The 11,506-nt window shown below is 38.1% G+C and overlaps 1 protein-coding gene across 1 annotated transcript in view; it reads left to right on the top strand.

The window, feature by feature from the left end:
* The window catches only part of LOC107557000 (transmembrane and ubiquitin-like domain-containing protein 1), a 19,358-nt gene extending 8,265 nt beyond the window's left edge, over positions 1-11,093 (top strand). The window contains exon 3 of the mRNA XM_016240284.1: positions 10,182-11,093. Within this exon, the coding sequence (XP_016095770.1) occupies positions 10,182-10,533 (352 nt within the window). The 3' untranslated portion in view covers positions 10,534-11,093. The remainder of the gene's footprint in view (positions 1-10,181) is intronic.
* The last annotated feature ends 413 nt before the right edge of the window (positions 11,094-11,506 follow it).

Below are 11,506 nucleotides of genomic sequence, written 5' to 3'. Positions count from 1 at the left end.
TACCTCACTATGTGGGAATATTTGCATAATGCGCCCAAATGTGCACGCAAAGAAAGAAGGCGTGGTTTCAGTAACCGCAGTTAGTGTTGAAGCAGCATGTCAGGGAGACGCTGTGTGTATCTAGGCGAAAGCAAAAGCACTTTATTTGGCCTTCCGAAAGTAGATGCATTTAGGAATCTTTAAGATGACTTACAACAGAACAGCAATGCATTTTATGGACGATTGTTTCGTGAACCTAGGAGAGGAGGTAATTCTGACTTTGCTATGACAATCTGGTGCTTCTGAATCAGCTACTGTTTTGTTATTAGTTTAAGTATTTGCTATTGACTGTTCAAATGCGGAGTTTTGCGCATCGTGTGTGTGTGTGTGTGTGTGCGTGTGTGTGCGCGTGCGTGCGAGAGAGAGAGAGACAGGGTCACATCACAGTAGAGTAAGCTGTCTTAACCGCGGCTTGTGTACTACATCATTACTGTGTCTGTTCCCCTGTCTTTACATTTATTTTGAAAGATGAAGCTCGCGATTATGGTAAGGGGCTTACATTTCCGAAGAGTGCTTGTGGTGTTCGGCCAATCACAATGCACTGGGTCAGCTGGCCAATCAGAGCAGACTGCGCTTGTCGGAAGGAGGGGCTTTGTAGAAAACGAAGCGTTTGAGAGAGGCGGGGCATAGAGGACCTACAATAATGTACAGTATTTGAAACAATGTGTTTTTTTAACTTTAAAGCATGTCAACATATTCTGTTACCCCAAATACACAAAATAATGATCTTTAAAAAAGCATCATATAACCCCTTTAAACTTTTCTGAGCAGCTTTACAGAATGCCTAAAATATCTGCTAATGATAGCATTTTAAAAACCCTCTTGCAAAAACCGATAAATGCCACTTAAAAAAAAAAGAGCTGATTGCCGTGCATTATTCTCCACATATAGCACGATCTGAACCCTAAACACGTTTTGTCAAAAAAGCCGGTTTTGTCCACTTTCAACTCAAGGCATCGCGAGTTCACGTTTTACTGCAGAAGCAGACAAGCGCCCTTGTTGTTTTTGAACAGAAGCCTATAAGTCCATTTTAGCGAATCAGCGCGCTGTATTCAGGTCAGGTGACAAGACTACTTTCACTTTGAAAAGACGTGGTAGCTGAGAGGAGTTTCGCCAAAACTGACTAAAAGTGATCGAGGATGGATAATTTCGACGAACTTGATGAACCTGTGATATCTTCTTAAGGGCGAAAAAGCAAAATAAAAGCTGAAACGTTTTCACGGAACCTTGCAAAAGCCGCACGTTACAATGGTGAGGGAAAAGCTCTGTGTATTGCGTGTAATCACATCCATACAGTTTATGATCACAACAACAACAACGTTTGCCAGGCGTCTACATTGTCATCTGAGGAGATTTCTAAGATTAAACTAGTGTTTTTTTAAACTAAAGTCTAAAACATGAAATGTGGAGTTGTCTGCTTTTGCTAACAAACAAACTTTTAATATGTAAAAAAAAAAACATACTTTCAATGAACTTTAATTTAGTAAATTGCCTGTATTTGTTTAAAGGGTCCTATTATGCTTTCACTTTTTGAATTTTAGTCAGTGTGTAGTGTGTATGTTTGGGGATAAAAAAGATCTTCAAACTTACAATATTTCATGATATTTAATTTTTTTTTTAAATCCCTTTTCAAGAGCTACAACGAACGGCTTGTTTGCACTACAGTATTTGTTTTCCTGGTTTTGTGATATCACAAAGCGGTCCATTAGAATATCATTAAAATAATTCCCGCCTACGGAAATTCGAATGGTTGGGGGCTGGGGCGGGGCGGGGCGGGGCGAGGTCGTGGTTGGAACGCTTGGTTGAGTGCGACAGACAAGACGACCACGAGAAGAAGTGCTGCTGTAGCCTCAAGTTTTCGCAAGTTATTACACATGCACCTGAATAATTATGTATGTAAATATGTATGTTGCAATTATGAAAACGTTTTTATAATAAATTGCTGACAGTACAATACTGGACAATGATGTAATCTGCAGAATTTTCACTTCAATTATGAGACTACAGTGTTTCCCATACCTTGAGTGTGGGTGTTTTTATATCACTGTATTTTTTAAGGAAACTGACTGTCTTCAGAAAATTGGATGTCATTTTCATTTAATATTGCATGTAATGTCTAAAAAGCAGTGTTATTTTGAGCGGAGCTCTGCTTTGTGTACAGCCGTTACCGGGGAAACCTTGATCTCTACCACTCCAACAGCGCCTCCTGCTGGCAGAGAATGAGTTTGCATATATATATATATGCCGCCTGGGAAAACACTGGACTATGATAAATTCAACTGTATAACAGTTTCACTGCAATTCATGTTATAATGTTAGAATTAAATAACAATAAAAATAATACATATGCACTTCTCTGTACATAGTAAAAAACACAATGTGCAAAAAAAACAATAACGTTACCACTCTAATATGTCTTGCAATATCCGTGCATGCAAAGGTTCTGTGCGATCCTCTTGTTCAATATTCTCGGGGTCTGAATCCGGCTCAAATTGATGGAAATATTGACGCCATCCTTAACTAAACCGGAGCAGAAGGAACTCGCTGCTTTGGGAAGGGGCGGGGCAGTACTGAAACACCATCTAAGCTGTTCGCCAATCACAACGCACTGGGACAGCTAACCAATCACATCACATTTCGTTTTTCAGAAGGCGGGCCTTCCTCAAATCCGGAACTAATCAAGTCGTTTGTGCCAGACTGGGGAGAGAGGCATTGTAATAATGTAAATTATGTAAAATATAATGCGTTTTTCGAACCACCAAGCATGAGAGCATGTTCTAGTACACCCCCAAAACAGATTCAAGACATTGTAAAATAGCATAATAGGACCCCTTTAAGTTATTATTACTTAATCAAAACAACCCAACTGCAGTTTGATTGATATTACTTTGAATGCGCAATAAAAAATACGTAATTTCTGAAAAAATATTTAAAACAATGGCGTTATCGTTTTTTTGCAAATAATCTCCTTAATTTCATTCTTTCTTTTTTTTTAACGAATGGTTCAGATGTTCCAAACTCCCCAAAAATGTTGCATTAAAATAGTTTAAATTGCATCAGCACAGCATTTTTAGAGGACAGAATTTAATTTGTGCCTGCATTTTTGCAGAATTTAAATTGAGCCTGCATTTTTGCATGATGTGAACTTATTTTATTTTTTTCTTAACTTTTTTTTTTTTTTAGGATTGCTGAGGGCTATTAGGGTTTTTTTTATATGGGGGGGGGGTTGATTGTATTTTGTCTGGAGCTACACACCAATCATATTACAACAATTTTGACATTGTAATTGTGATAGTGATTTGAACTGTGATTGATATAGTAAACATTTAACGTATAAACTCTTACTATATCAAAGTTAACATAGCTTAAAATCAGAATCTACAAGCAATTATTTTTGATATATACATACACACACACACACACACACATAGTGGGTATATAAAATAATCACCCCCTTTAAAACAATCACATTTTGTTACTTTGCAGCCTGAAATGAAGACGGACGCAGTTTTTGTTTTATCCAGCTGTATTTACTCAGTGCAACTTATAACATCCAAGTGAAAGATATAACACCAACATGTCAGACAAAAATAAAAAACAGAATCACTGAGTGGGAAAAAGGATCACCCCCTCCTAAAAATGACTTTCAACTGTGGTCATTTTGATTAGCTCAGCATGAAAAGAGCTGTCCTGGAGCGTTTCAGTCCTTGGTAGTGCAACTGAAGCAAACAATCAACTATGGGCGCCAAGGTACTGTCAAAAGATCTCCGGGCTAAAGTTGTGGACAGGCCCAAGTCAGGAGATGGATACAAAAACATTTCAAAGACGTGGAAGGTATTTGGTACATTACAAACCCTACCTGTATCAGGACGTCACTCCAAACCGGATGAAAGAGCCAGGAGGAAACTGATCAGAGAGGCTACCAAGAGGCCTACAGCAACTCTGAAGCAGTTGTAGGAATTTATGACAAAGAGTGGTCATTGTGTGCATGTGACAACAATATCACAAATTCTCCACAAATGTGGCTTGTATTTGAGGGCTGCAAGAAAAAAGCCGCTCCTCTAGAAAGGCCACATGCAGTCACGACTGAGCTTTGCCAAAACACACCTTGAAGATTCTGAGGCAGATAAGACAAATTGAATTACCATCCAAATAACAGCATTCCTACAGTAAAGCATGGAGGTGGTACTATCCTGTTATGGGGGTGTTTCTCTGCAGCAGGGACTGGAGCACTTGTCAGGATAGAAGGAAAAATGGATGGGGTAAAATACCGTCAAATTCTTATGGAAAATCTGCTGCCCTCTGCCATAAAGTTGTCAATGGGAAAAGTTTCACCTTCCAGCGTGACAATGACCCAAAGCACACACAGGGTGTTTGCGGGTCCTTAAAATGTATTAAATAACGTTTTCCTAATAAAAGGTCTTAAAATGTCTCAAAGGCACAATATGTAAGATTTTTTTATTAAAATATCCAAAAACCACTAGAACAGTGTTATATATTTTGCTGACTTGTGTACTTACATTCTCAAATATTTCAAAGAATGTTTAAATCCAGAGAAATTAGCAATTTTAACTAGTGACACGGACCGTGTCCTTAGTGTCATTGTGTCGCCTGCCAATGACATAAACCCTCAATTTCCGGTTTTGTAGAAAACATGAAACACCAAAGACGCTTTAATATGTTGTGCATTTTATTAGACCGGTGACGACCGCACAGAGTAGCATTATAACAGAACTTTCAAACGTATCTAGTATGATAAAACAGCGCTACTTTTTTTCCCACATACGCACAACCGGAAGGAGCGGAAGCAGTCGACTGTGGCATAATAAAAGCTCCGCTGCTTTCGAGCCATGTGTCACGCTCGTTCAGCGGCCTCGTTTCGCTTCGATGGCTTTCAGCCTCACCCTGCTTCATTCTACTACGTTAATAAATCATTAGCTCATCCATGAACATGATTTCTGCCTGTCGGATTGTGTCGGCTGTGGGGATGAAGACGACAACACCCATGATTCCACACTCAGTCACGGCGTCATCAAACTACTAGATGTCGCCGTGAATACGCGCCCTCCAGCGGTGAAAATTACATATTGTGCCTTTAAATTCAGATTCGATGGGTCTTAAATATTTTTGGTCACATTACCGCTAAAATATCTTCAGTCTGATGGACCTAATGACTGTTTACAATCATTGGAAAGACCGAAGATTTTTTTTCTCCCCCGTGTTAAGTTAACTGCATCATCAAGAGAGAATTGCAGTAGCAGAATACAGGTTGAACTATCTTCTTAAAGTTGTCAATAATAATAATAATAATAATAATAATATAGGAATGGTTCAGATGTTCCAAACTCCCCAAAAATGTTGCATTAAAATAGTTTAAATTGCATCAGCACAGCATTTTTAGAGGACAGAATTTAATTTGTGCCTGCATTTTTGCAGAATTTAAATTGAGCCTGCATTTTTGCATGATGTGAACTTATTTTATTTTTTTCTTAACTTTTTTTTTTTTTTAGGATTGCTGAGGGCTATTAGGGTTTTTTTTATATGGGGGGGGGGTTGATTGTATTTTGTCTGGAGCTACACACCAATCATATTACAACAATTTTGACATTGTAATTGTGATAGTGATTTGAACTGTGATTGATATAGTAAACATTTAACGTATAAACTCTTACTATATCAAAGTTAACATAGCTTAAAATCAGAATCTACAAGCAATTATTTTTGATATATACATACACACACACACACACACACATAGTGGGTATATAAAATAATCACCCCCTTTAAAACAATCACATTTTGTTACTTTGCAGCCTGAAATGAAGACGGACGCAGTTTTTGTTTTATCCAGCTGTATTTACTCAGTGCAACTTATAACATCCAAGTGAAAGATATAACACCAACATGTCAGACAAAAATAAAAAACAGAATCACTGAGTGGGAAAAAGGATCACCCCCTCCTAAAAATGACTTTCAACTGTGGTCATTTTGATTAGCTCAGCATGAAAAGAGCTGTCCTGGAGCGTTTCAGTCCTTGGTAGTGCAACTGAAGCAAACAATCAACTATGGGCGCCAAGGTACTGTCAAAAGATCTCTGGGCTAAAGTTGTGGACAGGCACAAGTCAGGAGATGGATACAAAAACATTTCAAAGACGTGGAAGGTATTTGGTACATTACAAACCCTACCTGTATCAGGACGTCACTCCAAACCGGATGAAAGAGCCAGGAGGAAACTGATCAGAGAGGCTACCAAGAGGCCTACAGCAACTCTGAAGCAGTTGTAGGAATTTATGACAAAGAGTGGTCATTGTGTGCATGTGACAACAATATCACAAATTCTCCACAAATGTGGCTTGTATTTGAGGGCTGCAAGAAAAAAGCCGCTCCTCTAGAAAGGCCACATGCAGTCACGACTGAGCTTTGCCAAAACACACCTTGAAGATTCTGAGGCAGATAAGACAAATTGAATTACCATCCAAATAACAGCATTCCTACAGTAAAGCATGGAGGTGGTACTATCCTGTTATGGGGGTGTTTCTCTGCAGCAGGGACTGGAGCACTTGTCAGGATAGAAGGAAAAATGGATGGGGTAAAATACCGTCAAATTCTTATGGAAAATCTGCTGCCCTCTGCCATAAAGTTGTCAATGGGAAAAGTTTCACCTTCCAGCGTGACAATGACCCAAAGCACACACAGGGTGTTTGCGGGTCCTTAAAATGTATTAAATAACGTTTTCCTAATAAAAGGTCTTAAAATGTCTCAAAGGCACAATATGTAAGATTTTTTTATTAAAATATCCAAAAACCACTAGAACAGTGTTATATATTTTGCTGACTTGTGTACTTACATTCTCAAATATTTCAAAGAATGTTTAAATCCAGAGAAATTAGCAATTTTAACTAGTGACACGGACCGTGTCCTTAGTGTCATTGTGTCGCCTGCCAATGACATAAACCCTCAATTTCCGGTTTTGTAGAAAACATGAAACACCAAAGACGCTTTAATATGTTGTGCATTTTATTAGACCGGTGACGACCGCACAGAGTAGCATTATAACAGAACTTTCAAACGTATCTAGTATGATAAAACAGCGCTACTTTTTTTCCCACATACGCACAACCGGAAGGAGCGGAAGCAGTCGACTGTGGCATAATAAAAGCTCCGCTGCTTTCGAGCCATGTGTCACGCTCGTTCAGCGGCCTCGTTTCGCTTCGATGGCTTTCAGCCTCACCCTGCTTCATTCTACTACGTTAATAAATCATTAGCTCATCCATGAACATGATTTCTGCCTGTCGGATTGTGTCGGCTGTGGGGATGAAGACGACAACTCCCATGATTCCACACTCAGTCACGGCGTCATCAAACTACTAGATGTCGCCGTGAATACGCGCCCTCCAGCGGTGAAAATTACATATTGTGCCTTTAAATTCAGATTCGATGGGTCTTAAATATTTTTGGTCACATTACCGCTAAAATATCTTCAGTCTGATGGACCTAATGACTGTTTACAATCATTGGAAAGACCGAAGATTTTTTTTCTCCCCCGTGTTAAGTTAACTGCATCATCAAGAGAGAATTGCAGTAGCAGAATACAGGTTGAACTATCTTCTTAAAGTTGTCAATAATAATAATAATAATAATAATAATATAGGCGAGCTACAGCTGATCAGCCTTGTAGCTAGTTTAAATTATTATTATTTTTTTTTTCTTGCCGGACCGGACAAATAGCCTGCTTAAAACATAAATGACAGAAAAAAATAACCAGCGAAGCATTGAAACGCGAGAATGATTCTTCTCATTTTATTAGCCTACATTCAGTGTAAACAGCGATTGATAATGGAGAGTGTATTTCTGGTATCAAGGTCGCGCTGTTGAGTTTCACTCTGGTTGTCTCTTTGTGAGAGACTTCAGAACAAATGAACGTAACGGCACCCATAAAGAAACTCGGATGAAACACACTGAGGTGAAAATTCAAAATGTTTTGTTTATTCATAACATGATATAGTTAAGTAACATTCCATGACAAGTGAGTTATTTTGCTGAATATTCCCACGACGCAAAAAGCATTCAAACACCTACAGAGTGCACTCATGTATTACGATTACGTGAAGTCTACACTAGTGCACGTGCGCCTTGAGAGTGCGATCTTTCACTGCATGATTCAGTCTATGATCACAAAATTCAAGACATGGGGGCAGAAAATGTATATATTTATACCACTTCATAGTTAATCAATTTCACATGAAGAGTGCCGTTTTTATTCTCCCAAAATTACCATGATTACAAATGTGATATTGATTTTTTACAACAGTTCAATAAACTAGAAGTTAAGAAGTTTTAGACACCATATTGGCTGTTTTTGCACTATTTCGACAACAAAAATAATTCCAAACAGCCACAGCACTGTTGTGCGTCTCTGAGCAACATGACGGTGATTCCTTCCTGAATGAATCAACCGTTAAAATGATTCGGTTCAATCGCAATGGCTCACTTATTAACAGTGACTTGCTGCCACCTACTGGTGGTTTTAATTTCATATTTAAAGTACCTTTTTATTATTTAAATTTCAAATATCAGTATTCAACGTTTTATGTTTAATATATCAAAACATTATTTATGCATTTGTAAAAATAGGCCTTTCTAAAGGTAAATAAAAATATGCAGATTTAAGTATGTAAAAGCTGATAGAACATTGATGAAAATGTCTGCTGATATGAAAGGTTCACTGTATATCTTAGTAATAAATATAATTTATTACAGCGATGATATTTTGTTTTATTTTACGTTGAACACATATTACATAATCCATTACAGGTTTAGTTCTTAAATTTCATATAAGGTGGTATTAAAAAGGTCTTAAGTCTTAAATTTAACTTTAAAAATGTAACATGTCTGTAGAAACCCTGCACACAGCAAAACTGACCACACAGTGGTTGAAGGAGAAAAAGGTGGATGTCCTTGCATGGCCTAGTCAGAGCCCAGACTTAAACCCCATTGAAAATCTGTGGAATAACCTGAAGACTGCAGTCCACAAACAGTCACAATCAAATTTAACTGAACTTGAGCAGTTCAAAGTCTATATGTGCAGTTAGTAGAGACAGAGACATATCCCAACAGGCTGTAATTAAAGCAAAAGTTGGTTCAACAAAATACTGACACAAGGAGGTGATCCTTTTTCCAAATCAGTGAATCTGTTTTCTTTTTTTTCTGACATGTTGGTGTAAACATTATTTATGCATTTGTAAAAATAGGCCTTTCTAAAGGTAAATAAAAATATGCAGATTTAAGTATGTAAAAGCTGATAGAACATTGATGAAAATGTCTGCTGATATGAAAGGTTCACTGTATATCTTAGTAATAAATATAATTTATTACAGCGATGATATTTTGTTTTATTTTACGTTGAACACATATTACATAATCCATTACAGGTTTAGTTCTTAAATTTCATATAAGGTGGTATTAAAAAGGTCTTAAGTCTTAAATTTAACTTTAAAAATGTAACATGTCTGTAGAAACCCTGCACACAGCAAAACTGACCACACAGTGGTTGAAGGAGAAAAAGGTGGATGTCCTTGCATGGCCTAGTCAGAGCCCAGACTTAAACCCCATTGAAAATCTGTGGAATAACCTGAAGACTGCAGTCCACAAACAGTCACAATCAAATTTAACTGAACTTGAGCAGTTCAAAGTCTATATGTGCAGTTAGTAGAGACAGAGACATATCCCAACAGGCTGTAATTAAAGCAAAAGTTGGTTCAACAAAATACTGACACAAGGAGGTGATCCTTTTTCCAAATCAGTGAATCTGTTTTCTTTTTTTTCTGACATGTTGGTGTTTTATCTTTCATTTGGGTGTTATAAAGGGAGAGTAAAATAAATAAAGAGTAAAAAGCTGGATAAAACAAAAACTGTGTCCGTCTTCATTTCAGGCTGCAAAGTAACTACAGCAGTCTTGTATTATTCCTTTAATCACCAGAAGCCCCTTTTTTTTCTCCTCAATTTCACTGAGTGGGAAAAAGGATCACCCCCTCCTAAATATGACTTAATAATTTCTAATATGCTTAAACAGGTCAAGCAGCATGTGTAGGTGTTTGTATTTATGTGTATATAAACATCTGTGTGTTTGATTATATTTTCAGGACTTACTTTGCTGGACAGGAGCACCAGGTACGTCTGATTTACCAGGGTCAGCTCCTTCAGGACGATGCTCAGACGCTGGCTTCCCTCAACCTGTCCGACAACAGTGTTCTGCACTGCCACATCTCACAGCATGCCACTCGGGCCATGCCTGCCGGGGCACGCGCTAATGACCAGGTGCATGTGGCGCTCAACGTGGGCAGCCTCATGGTGCCTCTGTTCGTGCTTATGCTGTCTGTGCTCTGGTACTTCCAGATCCAGTACCGGCAGTTCTTCACTGCACCTGCCACCGCCTCACTCGTGGGCATCACCATCTTCTTTAGTTTTGTTGCGTTTGGGGTGTATCGCCATTGATGGCTGTTTCTGTCCACTCATATTCAGCATATACATGTTTGCGCACATACAGATTCATCTGTATACAAGATTCTTTGCACTTGCTCACTCACAAATGCCAGTGGCAATGTCTCCTGGGATTTTTGGAGTTTTCAGGTTTGCTGAAGGCTGGGATTTCAGGGAAACATCTCTGAGGTCATTATTTTGCTATTTTTCATCTGCACCAAGTTTATGCTTGTGTCACAGGTAGGAATATGCTACATATTTGATTTTTAAACGAAAACTAGAGATGCTGATTGTGCCTGTCCTCCTTTTTTTTTCTTTTTCTTTTTTTCCTCATGTGCATACTGCCAGTGTGAAACTGGGGCTTGCTTGTATGAGGGTATGTGAGTTGATGGTGTTTGAGTTTCAAGTGGGGTTCGTCTGGACGTCTGCCAGACACAAACTGTACTAAAGCAGATCAGGTAGAGCTGCTCTTATATGTTGGGACAATTAAAATAATTTGTGTACAATAAGGCTTTTGAAATGGAGATATAATCTATTAAATCATTGTTTTATTTACTGGTGACTGTTGTCATTTTTTAAATGTTTTACCGCTGCTCATATTGCAACTGATTTGTCCATTTTTGCAAAACGGCACACAATTTAGTGTGTACTGTAGCCCCTAAAACAGTTTTGGACCATGAAATAAAATGTTTGAGTGCCATTAAATTATAAAAAATATTGTACCAAGTGGCATCTGCAAAGAAACTAAATTTTCCTGAGCCCTCTTTCCAATGACTTTCAACAGACTGGCATCAGAATGTAATTTAATGAATTTCAAGTTAGTTTCCTTTAAGTTCACTTTGCGTGTAATAGAAAAGCACAGGTGTAGTTCATTGCATTTACATGGACATGTCACAACAAGTTCTTGAAAGAAAATGTCCAAAAAGTGAAAACTGAAAAGTATCAAAATAAGTGTCTTCATTTCAAACATTATACATTTTGTTTTACC

Source organism: Sinocyclocheilus grahami, unplaced genomic scaffold, assembly GCF_001515645.1.
Source record: "Sinocyclocheilus grahami isolate Dianchi unplaced genomic scaffold, SAMN03320097.WGS_v1.1 scaffold21.1, whole genome shotgun sequence".
NCBI lineage: Eukaryota > Metazoa > Chordata > Actinopteri > Cypriniformes > Cyprinidae > Sinocyclocheilus > Sinocyclocheilus grahami.
Note: the sequence above shows the minus strand (reverse complement) of the source record. Positions and strands in the feature narration are given on the sequence as shown.